At 41.6% G+C, this 13,217-nt stretch overlaps 1 protein-coding gene across 1 annotated transcript in view; it reads left to right on the top strand.

Annotated features, from left to right (window-relative positions):
• vta1 (vesicle (multivesicular body) trafficking 1) overlaps positions 1-13,217 on the top strand; it is a 334,690-nt gene that overhangs the window by 142,130 nt on the left and 179,343 nt on the right. The window contains exon 3 of the mRNA XM_072264791.1: positions 7,007-7,134. Coding sequence (XP_072120892.1) covers positions 7,007-7,134 — 128 coding nt within the window. The remainder of the gene's footprint in view (positions 1-7,006; positions 7,135-13,217) is intronic.

Raw genomic sequence — 13,217 nt, 5'->3', positions numbered from 1 at the left:
CAGCAGTTCATAAACACAAGAGATTCTGCAGATGTTGGAAATCCAGAGCAGCATGCACAAAGTGCTGGCGGAATTCAGCAGGTCAGGCAGCATGTATGGAGAGGAATAAAATGTCAATGTTTTGGGCTGGGACCTTTCAGGGGATTGGAAAGGAAGGAGAAAGAAGCCAGAATAAGGAGGTGGAGGGCAGGAAAAGCTTGCAGGCTGGAAGCTGATAGGTGAAGTTAGATAAGGGGGTAGGTAGATGGGTAGGAGAGGGGGGATGACTTGTGAAGCTAGGAGGTAATTTTCCCCCCTTCCCCTTCTCTCCTTTCTTTTTGAATTCCCTCTTCTCTTCTCCTTACTTGCTCATCAGCTCCCTCTAGGTCTCCTCCTTCTTTTATTTCTCGCCGATCCACTCTACTCTCCTATTAGATTCCTTCTTCTTTAGCCTTTTACCTTGTCCACCTGTCATTTCCCAGCTTCTCACTTCATCCTTCCTCCCTGCTCTCCCCGTCACCTGGACTCATCTATCACCTGTCAGCCCCACCTTCACTTTGTCTTCCGATTTTGGACGTTCACACAAAATAACTCCAGCTACAGTTCCTAGAATAAAGGTATTATACATTAATGTTCCACCCTACCCCACCTTCTTATTCTGACTTACGCCATTCCAGTCCTGATGTTGGGTTTCGTTCTGAAACATCAACTCATGATTCCTCTCATAGATGCTGAATACTTCCAGCAGTTTGTGTATGTGTTATTCAGCAGTACATCCTTTCTTTCATGTCTTAGTCTCCCTGTCCATTGTGGCATACTGTCTTAATGCCTCCTCTCGCATCACCTAACAACCCACGGACTGAGATTATTTTGGCTCCGAGGCACACTTGAACAGTGATTTTCCACATTATGATTTGTATGAAGTTGTTGCATTTAACTCCATAATCGAATGCTATAAAAATGTCAAACCATGTACACAGCATTGATTCTTTCTGCACTGAAGGTCCTGTTCATCTGTCAAAGAAGTGTTCACTTGTACCCTGTTGGAATACATCTGTAAACTTTTGATGCTTAGAAAGAAGATCTTTGTAAGAATGTACATAACTACAGAATTAACTTTGCAGGAATGAACTCTTGCAGTCGAAATTTCTGTAGAACAGGAAGCTGTTTTTTAAATTTGCTGTAAAGAGCAACGTTCATACGAGATTACTTAATGTCATTTCCAGTACGCAAGTGAACAAGATAATTTTTACTCTGGATCTAATGCAGCACAAAAAAGCTCAGCAAGTTAAAAAAAAACATAATAAATATAAATACATAGATAGCTTATATACATAGATTTTTTGTATGACCATAAAGTGATGCTAGATGCAAGGGTGTCTGTACATAAGGTGATGCTAACAGGAAATGATAGTGGTATGAAGGGTGTGTTTGGGTGGGTTAGTGGGTGGAGGCGTTGATCTGTCTTCATGCGTTGGGAAAATAACTTGTTGAGTCTGATGGTCCTGGCAAGGATGCTACGTAGCCTCCTTCCATGAGCAGAGTGGGTAGGATTTTTCATGATGTTATTGGCACTTTTCCAGTACATTTATGTATACAGTGGCATGCAAAAGTTTGGGCACCCTTGGTCAAAATTTCTGTTACTGTGAATAGCTAAGACAGTAAAAGATGACCTGATTTCCAAAAGGCATAAAGTTAAAGATGACACATTTCTTTAATATCTTAAGCAAGAAAACTTCTTTATTTCCATCTTTTACAGTTTCAAAATAACAAAAAAGGAAAAGGGCCCGAAGCAAAAGTTTGGGCACCCTGCGTGGCAGTACTTAATGCTTTCTGTAGCCAGTCTTTCAATTCTTGTTTGGGGGATTTTCGCCCATTCTTCCTTAGAAAAGGCTTCCAGTTCTGTGAGATTCTTGGGCTGTCTTGCATGCACTGCTCTTCTGAGGTAAATCCACAGATTCTCGATGACGCTTAGGTCAGGGGACTGTGAGGGCCATGGCAAAACCTTCAGCTTGCACCTCTTGAGGTAGTCCATTGTGGATTTTGAGGTGAGTTCAGGATCATTATCCTGTTAAATAAGCTATCCTCTTTTCATCTTTGGCTTTTTTACAGATGTTGTGATGTTTGCTTCCAGAATTTCTATTTTAACTTCATCAGTCCACAGGACTTGTTTCCAAAATGCATCAGGCTTGCTTAGGTGTTCCTTTGAAATTTTTGAATAGAACTTTTTGGCCACAATGAGCAAAGGTATGTTTGGAGAAAAAAGGGTGCAGAATTTCATGAAAAGAACCCCTCTCCAACTGTTAAGCACGGGGATGTTGATCATGCTTTGGGCTTGTGTTGCAGCCAGCATTTACTGGCAGAGGGAAGAATGAATTCAATTAAATACCAGCAAATTCTGGAAGCAAACATCACACCGTCTGTAAAAAGAAAGCCAGAGATGAAAAGAGGATGGCTTCTACAACAGAATAATGATCCTAAACATACCTCAAAATCCACAATGTACTACCTCAAGAGGCGCAAGCTGAAGGTTTTGCCATGGCCCTCACAGTCCCCTGACCTAAAGATCATCGAGAATCTGTGGATAGACCTCAAAAGAGCAGTGCATGCAAGAAGGCCCAAGAATCTCACAGAACTAGAAGCCTTTTGCAAGGAAGAATGGGCAAAAATCCCCCAAACAAGAATTGAAAGACTCTTAGCTGGCTACAGAAAGCATTTATAAGCTGTGATCCTTGCCAAAGGGGGTGTTACTAAGTACTGCCATGCAGGGTGCCCAAACTTTTGCTTTAGACCCTTTTCCTTTTTTGTTATTTTGAAACTGTAAAAGATGGAAATAAAAAAGTTTTCTTGCTTAAAATATTAAAGAAATGTGTCATCTTTAACTTTATGCCTTTTGGAAATCAGGTCATCTTTTACTCTCTTAGCTATTCACAGTAACAGAAATTTTGGCCAAGGGTGCCCAAACTTTTGCATACCACTGTATATGTCTTTGCTGGCAGGTAGGCTGGTGTATGTGATGCATTGGGCAGTCTTGACACCATTTGTAGAGCCTTCCTGTCTGCCACCGTGCAGTTTCCATACAGTCGCCTAAGATAGAACAGTAGCTACACATCATTGATTCTTAGTATAAAGTTCATGCATAGTTAACTGCTAGTGATTTGCAAATACTGTATGTAGTTTTGGAGCTGGTGGCGGTCGTTCAACTCGTTGAGCCTGTTCTGCTGTTCCATGGTAGATCAGATAGAAACCTCAACATCTCACTCCCACGTATTCCACCCCTTGCTTCTCAATTATATGCCTTAAAAATATTCTGCTTCTGCTATCTTTTGAGCAAGAGAACGTTAAAGACACTTGATCTTCTGAAGAAATTCTGCCTGCTCTGTCGTAAATGAGTGACCCCTTATATTTAAAAAGTTACTCCATTCTCAATTCTCCCAAAGAAATGCTTCATCTTACCTTCAAACAGAGTACGCGTGCAGACAATGAGGCAAATTAAAGCCATATGGAAAATGTCTTCCAGCTCTCACCTGATAAGTGCCAGAATTCCATATCTAATACTTGATTCTCGGTTATTTTCAGCCTGAAATCGTGATGATAATTACAAGTAATGTTTACGTGCTGAAGGGTATTGCCAGAATTTTATGAGTTCCCTCTGGAGTTCATAATTTTTTAAAAACTATTCAGGCAGTTAACTTGCAGTTCAAAAATATCGAGGCAAGTGCCATGTTTGGATCAGGTGGTTCAATTCCATTAAAATTATAGCAGCCTTATGGAGGGTAGATGGTGGTTGAATTAAGACCATGTGAAGAATCCTGAAGTGGTAAAGTTACTAGGATGACAACCACAATCTGGGACATTGATCCAGAAACGAAATTCCTGTGACAGCTGGAGAACGAAATTCTATTTATTAAATAAAAATCTGGAGCTTAAAATAAAATGTTGGTCCCAGTATTGGTAACCATCAAATTGCAGCACCGTGGTTTAAAAAAAACCTCATCATTCACTGCCATATTCTGGAGAAGGAAATAATATTAGGGACCTTCTGTACATAATAAAGTTGCTGCTGAGTGTTTGTTCATAGTCTTCTGCTACTGTAGTTAATCCAATTCAAGGTTCAAGTACATTCAGAGATGCTCCTCTGCACACCACTGTTGTAACATGTGATTATTTGAGTTACTCTGACCTTCCTGTCAGATTGAACCAGTCTAACCATTTTCCATTGGCCTCTCTCATTAATGAAATGTTTTCACCTGCAGAACTCACGCTCACTGGATTTTTGTTAGTTTTTTGCACCATTCCCTGCAAACTCTAGAGAGTCGTGTGGTGAAAATCCCAGTAGATCAGCAGCTTCTGAGATACTCAGACCACCCTGTCTGGCACCAACAATCATTGCATGATCAGAATCACTTAGATCATATTTCCTCCTCATTCTGATGTTTGGTCTGAACAACAACTGAACCTCTTGACCATGTCTTCATGCTTTTATGCATTGAGTTGCTGCCGCATAATTAGCTGATTAGATATTTGCATTAGCGAGCAGCTGCACAGATGTTACTAATATAGAAGTCACTGAATGTATATATGCCCTTTTTATTAATGATAAAAATGTTAGCAGAATTTCAGATGGTGATGAGAGGTTGTACAGGAGCGAGATATTCCACTTAGTTGGGTGGCGTCGCAGCAGCAACCTTGCACTCAATATCAGCAAGACCAAAGAGCTGATTGTGGACCAAGTAGGGTAAGACGAGGAAACACAACCCAATCCTCATAGACGGATCAGAAGTGGAGAGTGTGAGCAGTTTCAAGTTCCTGAGTGTAATATCTGAGGACCTGACCTAGATGCAACCTATTGATGCAGCTATAAAGAAGTCAAGACAGCTGCTATATTTCATTAGGAGTTTGAGGAGGTATAGTTTGTCAACTAAACCACTGAAAAACTTCTACAAATGTACTGAGTGGCAACATCATCGTCTGGTACAGGAAGGGGGTGGTGCTACTGCACAAGATCGAAGTAAGTTGCAGAAACTTGTAAAATTAGTCAGCTCCATCATGGGTACTAGCCCCCGATCTGGAAAGCCATGGGAGCAGGTGGTGGTTGGTCATACGAGCAGCTGATTCATATCGCAAGTCCTGGTTATGTGACCATTGATGCCAGGCAGACAATCTCTGAAGAGTATTGATAATGGCTGGGGTCACCTGTTTTGTAAAGACACTGCCCAGAAGAAGGCAATGGCAAACCACTTCTGTAGAAATATTTGCCAAGAACAATCATTGTCATGAAAAAATCCAAAATAACAGATTTATAAACGGTGAAGTGATGCAATGAAAATAATGAAGAATTGTGAATGGGGCAGCATAAATAGGAACAGCTTCATTTCAAGAGTAAAGAATTGATATTAAAGGAATATCTAAGAGTAAATCAGAGGTTCCCAACCTTGGTCCATGGCATAAAAAAGGTTAGGAGCCCCTGGAGTAAATAGAGTTAAGAATAGGACATATTTAAATAAGATTTGTAGGTTGTGAACTGTCCAACCTGAGTCTTTCTTTTAATCACTAAAATGGTTGCAAAAATGAACATTTGGAATAGGAACTGGAATCGGGTTATGGTTGTCACATGTGAACTGGAATTGGCTTAATACTGTGCAGTGAAAAGTTGTACTGTCCATACAGATCAAATCATTATATAGTGCATTGAGGTAGACAGAATTTAAATTTAAAAGAGTAGAACAATTATAATCAAGTAAAAGGTTAGCTTATTTGTCACATGTAAACACACAGTGATATTCGTCATTTGTGTTAAATCAAATCAGCGAGAATTGTGCTGGACAGCCCACAAGTCGCTGCACTTCCAGTGCCAACACAACATGCCTACAACTCACCAACCTTAAATGAACGTCATTGAATGTAGGAGGAAACAGGAGCACCTAGAGCAGGGGTTCCCAACATTTTTTTATATAAGAACATAAGAAATAGGAGCAGGAGTAGGCCACCCGGCCCATCGAGCCTACCCCACCATTCAATAAGGTCATGGCTGATCTGTCCATAAACTCAACTCCATCTACCTGCCTTTTCCCCATAACTCTTAATTCCCTTACTATGTAAAAACCTATCTAACTGTTTCTTAAATATATTTAGTGAGTAAGCCTCAACTGCTTCCCTGGGCAGAGAATTCCATAGATTCACCACTCTCTGGGAAAAACAGTTTCTCCTCATCTCCGTCCTAAATCTTCTCCCCTGGATCTTGAGGCAATGTCCTGTAGTTCTAGTCTCACTTACCAATGGAAACAAATTTCCTACTTCTATCTTATCTATCCCTTTCAAAAGTTTGCATGTTTCTTATAAGATCCCCTCTCATTCTTCTGAACTCCAGAGAGTATAGACCCAGGTGACTTAATCTCTCCTCATAGGTTAACCCCTTCATCCCTGGAATCAACCTGGTGAACCTCCTCCGCACTGCCTCCAAAGACAGTGTATCCTTCCTCAAGTATGGAGACCAGAACTGCACACAGTACTCCAGGTGCGGCCTCACCAGTACCCTGTATGATTGCAGCATGACCTCCCTGCTCTTGACTTCAATCCCCCTAGCAATGAAGGCCAACCTTCTGTTTGCCTTCTTAATAACCTAATTAATAACTTAATAATATGATGGAGCCTTACCTTTAACTTAGGGGCCCGTGGATCCCAGGTTGGGAACTCTTGGCTTAGAGGAAGTCCACACGGTAACGGGTAAAATGTACAAACTCCTTACAGACAGTAGTGTGAATAGAATCCTGACCTTACAGCTGGTGAGTATGTGGAACACACTGCCAGGGGTGGTGGTATAGATTAGGGACACTTAAGAGGATCTTACATGGGCACTTGGATGAAAGAAAAATGGAGGGCTATGTAGGTGAGAAGGGTTGGATTGGCAAAAGGTCAGCACAACATTGCAGGCAAAGGGCCTGTACTGTGTTGTTGTGTTCTATGTTCTGAAAATAATTAGGATATTTGATATTAAATCCTCTGCCCTTTTCTAATCCTCTTTCAGATGAAGAAACAGTTGGGTGACAACGAGTCAATTACACAGGATGTGGTGGGCAATGCCCACATTGAAAATTATGCCTACAAGATGTTCCTGTATGCAGATACTGAGGATCGTGCAGGAAGATTTCACAAGTAAGTCTTGCAAATGTGTTTTCTAGAAAGGGAAGACATAGGATGCACTGTGCCAGCAGATTTCACTTTGATGAATAGTTGTGTCTGAAGTTCATGAAATCACTGATCAAAGATATTTTCTACATGTTCTACCATTTAATGTGATATTGGGTGATCCACCATAAATACCATTTTCCTGTAGCAGCTCCATATCTTGTTTTTTTTTACATTCGGAAGTATGTTGACTGCAATGAATGAATGTACCTCCAGAGCTCTTGGAAAAGAATTTCAGATATTCATTTAGAAAGATTTAATCCCTTATTTTGTGCCTGCAACCCTCTGTTCTACATTTGTCAGTGGAGAGTACCATTCTTCCTGTCCCAACATGCAAAAAGAGTGCAAAAAATAGTGTCGTAGTGTTCATGGTTTCATTGTCCATTCAGAAATCAGATGACAGAGAGGAAGAACCTGTTCCTGTAATGAATGAGTGTCTTCAGGCTCCTGTACCTCTTCCTTGATGGTAGCAATGAGAAGAAGGTATGCCCTGCATGATGGGGGTCCTTAGTGTTGGATTCCATCTTTTTGAGGCATTGCCTTTTGAAGATGTTCTTGATGCTGAGGAGGCTAGAGTCCATGATGGAGGTGGCTGAGTTTACAATACTCTGTAGCTTTTTCCAATCATGTGCCTGGCCCCTCCATACTAAATGATGACACAGTTTAGAGAATCTTTATCCAGCTTTGCTTTCACCACTAATAAGACCAAAGAGTAAAATTAGGCCTTGTCGCCCATTGAGACTGCTCCACCATCTCATCATGGCTGATTCATTTCTTTCTCAGCCCCAATCTTAAGCCTTCTCCCTGTAACCCTTCATGCCGTGACTAATCAAGAATCTATTAACCTCGGCCTTAAATATACCCAATGACTTGACCTCCACAGCCGCCTGTGGTAACAAATTCCACAGATTTACCACTCTCTGGCTAAAGAAATTCCTCATCTCTGTTTTAAGTGGGCATCTCTCTGTCCTGAGGCTGTGCCTTCTGGTCTCAGGCTCCCCAACCATAGGAAACATCCATTTCTCCGTGTCCACTCTATTGAGGACTTTCAACATACAATGGGTTCTGTGAGATCTCCCTCATTCTTCTGAATTGCAGTAAATATAGGCCCAGGGCAATCAAACACTTGCCATATGATAAGCCTTTCAATCCCAGTACCTCGACTGTTAAAGTCCAAAATCTTGATGATTTAGCAGCACCTGAGATGCCAAGAACAGCTGGATGCATTAATTATGTTTTTGATGGGACCTACCATCTGAAACAGATTTCCACTATGTCCACTGTTTCATCAGCTAATGAAGGAAGAAGTTCAAAACAGTTGACAAAAGCATACAGTTTTATTATAAAAAGTCTGTGATTTGTTTAGTGTTCCTGTGATGAATAAGGATTGAATCTGAAAATTGAATTGAATTGACTTTATTTCTTACATCCTTCACATACATGAGGAGTAAAAATCTTTACATTACGTCTCTATCCAAATGTGCAATGTGCATTCATAGTAATTTATAATTTGTAATAAATAGAACAGTCAATGTAATATAGAGAATACTCAAATCAGTGTGAGTTCATTAGTCTGATGGCCTGGTGGAAGAAGCTGTCCCAGGGCCTGTTGGTCCTGGCTTTTATGCTGCAGTACTGTTTCCTGGATGGTAGCAGCAGGAATAGATTGTGGTTGGGATGACTCGGGTCCCCAATGATCCTATGGGCCCTTTTTACACACCTTGTCCTTGTAAATGTCCTGAATCATGGGAAGTTCACAACTACAGATGTGTTGGCCTGTCCACACCCCTCTCTGCAGAGTCCTGTGATCAAGGGAGGTACAGTTCCCATACCAGGCAGTGATGCAGCCTGTCAGAATGCTCTCAATTGTGCCCCTGTAGAAAGTTCTTAGGATTTGGGGGCCCATGCCTAACTTGCTCAACCGTCTGAAGTGAAAGAGGTGCTGTTGTGCCTTTTTCACCACACAGCCGGTGTGTATAGACCATATGAGGTCCTCGATGATGTGGATGTCAAGAACTTGAAGCTGTTTACCTTCTCAAACCCAGAATTTATTGGTGTCAATAGGGGTTAGCCTGTCTCCATTCCTCCTGTAATCTACAACCAACTCCTTTGTTTTTGTGACATTGAGGGAGAGGTTGTTTTCTTGACACCACTGTAACAGAGAGATGACTTCTTCCCTTCAGGCCACCTCATTATTGTTTGAAATAAGGCCAATCAATGTAGTGTTGTCAGCAAATTTAGTTAGCAGATTGGAGCTGTGGGTGGTGATACAGTCATGGGAGTACAGGGAGTAAAGAAGGGGACTCAGTATGCAGCCCTGAGGGACTCCTTTATTGAGAGTCAGACAGTTGGAGGTGAGGGAGCCCACTCTTACAACCTGCTGGCAATCTGACAGGAAGTCCAGGATCCAGCTGCACAAGGCAGGGTCAAGGCCGAAGTCTCTGAGCTTCTTGTTGAGCCTGGATGGAACTATGGTGTTGAATGCTGAATTGTAGCAGTGGCTCTACATACCGTCCTAACACATCTGGAGAAGAATTGTAGGACGACTGTGAATGGTTGTCTTGCTTAACTCCAAGACTGAGCGTGCCTTTCCCAACAAGTTGTTTGATAGACACAAGAGATTCTGCAAATGCTGGAAATCCAGAGTAACACACACAAAATTCTGGAAGAACTCAGCAGGTCAGGCAGCATCTATGAAAATGAATAAATAGTTCTGTGCCAAGAAAATTTTATTGGGACTGGAGAGAGGAAGTATGATGCAGGGATAAATACAAGTTAAACCGTGATCAGTGCAAAGCAGCAGAATGGTGCAGGACTAGTGGTGTAATCCAAAGCATTCTGACTGGTTGCACTACTACTTCATATGGATACTCGAATATACAGGAATGCAAGAGGCTGCAGTGAGTGGTGGGCCTAGCCAGTTTCATCATGAGTTCAGCTCTCCTGTACCTATCACCTCTCAGCTTCTCACATCATCCACACTTCCCCTACCCACCCAGCTTCCCCCTCACCTGGTCTCACCTGTCACCTGCCAGCTAGAACTCCTCCCCAACCTCCACCTTCTTATTCTGACTTCATCCTCCATCCTTTCTGGTCCTGATAGAGGGTCTTGGCCCACAATGACAACTGATTATTCCCTTTCATAGATGCTGCCTGACGTGCTGAGTTCCTCCAGCATTTTGTGTGTGTGTTACTCTGTCAGTTAATAGGTAGCTTAGAGGTTTCATTTATCTAAATGAGGTGCCAAGCCTCCAAATCTGCCTGGTGACATAGATCTGAATCTCAAAGGATTCAAAGTATACTTATTATCAAAGAGAAATTATAACAACCTTGAGATTTGTCTGCTTAAAGGCAGCCACGAAGCAAAAGACCCGAAAGAACCCAATTTAAAAAAGAAAGACCAACACACAATGCGCAGAGAACGAGAAAAAAAACACAAACCATGCAAACGACAGAAGCAAGCAACAGCGTTCTAAACCAAATTGAGTCCATTGATCCAAATCCCCGAAACCCCTGAATGGCCCGAAGCAGTTCTCGATCTCTCCAAATTAGCTTGGCGCCTAGAGCGATCCAACCTCACACCCGGATTAGGTGGATGGACATTGAAACTCCTCTCTGAATCACTTGCTCCACCTCCATCTCCGACAGTGGCACCGTCTCCGTCTCTGACACTGTCTTGAACACATGACGCTTTGGCTTTGCAATGCATCAGTGTAGCTCATCCCTCAAGTCAGCTTCGCCTTTGCTCACCTCTTCATTGTTTGCTGTGGAAATATACCACAGTTTACCTCAGAAAAAGTGTTATTACTGATGTTTTCAGTTGAATTTCTTGCCTTTTGAACTACTGATAAACTGTCAACCAACTTAAGATCATCATCTTAAACTGGAAGGTTTAAAATACCTTTTCCTGCTTTTTAGCAGACACAATTTATTTTCATCAATGTCACTTGCTGCTGCCCATAATATAAAGACTCCAAAGATTTAGTAAATTCTGTGTCATGTATTGGACATATCATAAAAAATCATAAATCCACAAGACAGCAGAGCAGAATTAAACCACTTAGCCCACTGAGTTTGCTCCACCATTCCATCATGGCTGATTTATTATCCCTCTCAACACCATTCTCCTGCCTTTTCCCTGAAACCTTTTTTCTTGTTAGGAGCCACAGTACCATTTAAAGAGTAGCTGTGGATCAGCATACCCTTGAATACTCTGAGACTTTGTGTAATGAAGTATATTACTTTCAAAAATTGTTCAAAAATAATTTCTTCAAGATCAACTTGTTCAGTAGGAACAGTGAATAAGCTAAAAGTAGAAGTAGACCCTTTGTCACTTAATCTCTGCTCTGCTTTTAAGTAATGCCATGGCAAATTTTCAACTTGTACTTCCATATTGTCTCTTTCCCTTAGTGAATGACATACGCATTGATGCCACTTCATTAGGTACATCTGCTCATTAATGCAAATAGAAAATCAGTCAATCATAGCGGGAACTCAATGCATAAAAGCCATCAGACGTGGTCTGGAGGTTCATTTTTTGTTCAGACCAAACGTCAGAATGGGGAAGAAATGTGATCTAAGTGACCTTGACCGTGGAATGATTGTTGGTACCAGATGGGGTGGTTTAAGTATCTGAAACAGCTGATCTCCTCGGATTTTCACACACAACAGTCTCTGGTGTTTACAAAGAATGGTGTGAAAAACAAAAGAAAAAACTTCAGTGAGCGGCAGTTCTTTGGGCAAAAATGCCTTATTAATGAGAAAGGTTAGAGGAGAATGGCAAGACTGGTTGACTGGAAAGCAACAGAAACTCAAGTAAGTACAGGTTTCGACAGTGGTGTGCAGAAGAACATCTCTGAATGTTCATGTCGTACCTTGAAGTGAATGGGCTACAGCAGCAGAAACTACGAACATACATTCTGTATCCATTTTATTAAGTACAGGAAGTTACTGATAAAGTGGCCACTAAGTGTATATTAATCTGTTACTGAAGGATCTTACCACCCCACAGCCTTCCAAAAATTTACTACCCTCAGGGTGGGGAAATATAGCGCTTTCCTGTCTCCCTTACTTCAATCGCAGCTCTGGGCTTTCCAGCAAGGAGAAACATTAACTCCACCAGTCCATTAAGAATTATGTACATTTCAAGGGAGATGACCTTTCATTTTTCTAAATGTGGAGAGCAAAGTATCAATTCTTCTTATGATGCAAAATCTCCTCTCTTAAAGATAAAAATTCTCGTGAACCCTCCTGGACTCCTGCAGTAAATATATCCTATCTTTGATATTCCTTTGGAGAATTGGGATATAGCTCTACTGATGTAATCAAATCCTCTTGGAAAAATGGCCTTCCCAATTGCTTAGTTTACCTGCATGTTAACATCCATGTTAATGTTAATGTTCAAGGACACGCTAGGTCCCTTTGAAAAACAGCAGCTTTTGGTTTCTGTCCTATGAAAACATACCGGTCTCCTAATTTATATAATAGCTGATTACTTCCACATTAAGGCTACACTCGGGTTGGAGGAGCATCATGTCATATTCTGTCCGGGTAGCCTTCAACCTGATTTCTCTAACTGCTGGTAATTTCTGCCCCACTCCCCTTCTCTCTTCCATTTTCCATTCTGGCTCCCCTCTTACCCCTTCTTTTCTCCTCACTTGCCCGCCACCTCCCTCTGGTGCCTCTGCTTCTAACATGGTCCATTTACCTCTCCTATCAGATTCCTTTTTCTTCAACCTCTCACCTACCAGCTCCTCATTTCACCCTCCTTCCCCCACCTACGCACATTTCCTCCTCACCTGGTCTCACCTATCACCTGCTCCCCCCGCCTTCTTATTCTGGCTTCTGCCCTCTTCCTTTCCAGTGGTGATGAAGGGTCTTGGCCCAAAGCATCGACTATTTCCCTCCTTAGACGCCGCCCAACCTGGCCAAAAATAGCCCGTTTTTTTCAGTTATTTAACCAGGTTGGTATTTTACTTCATAGGCCTATACTCATAGTTTGGTTCAATAATTTCTTGCATGTCATGTTAGTGAACAATTCATTTGTCTTA

The sequence above is a fragment of the Mobula birostris genome, chromosome 8 (assembly GCF_030028105.1).
Source record: "Mobula birostris isolate sMobBir1 chromosome 8, sMobBir1.hap1, whole genome shotgun sequence".
In the NCBI taxonomy this organism is placed as follows: domain Eukaryota; kingdom Metazoa; phylum Chordata; class Chondrichthyes; order Myliobatiformes; family Myliobatidae; genus Mobula; species Mobula birostris.
Note: the sequence above shows the minus strand (reverse complement) of the source record. Positions and strands in the feature narration are given on the sequence as shown.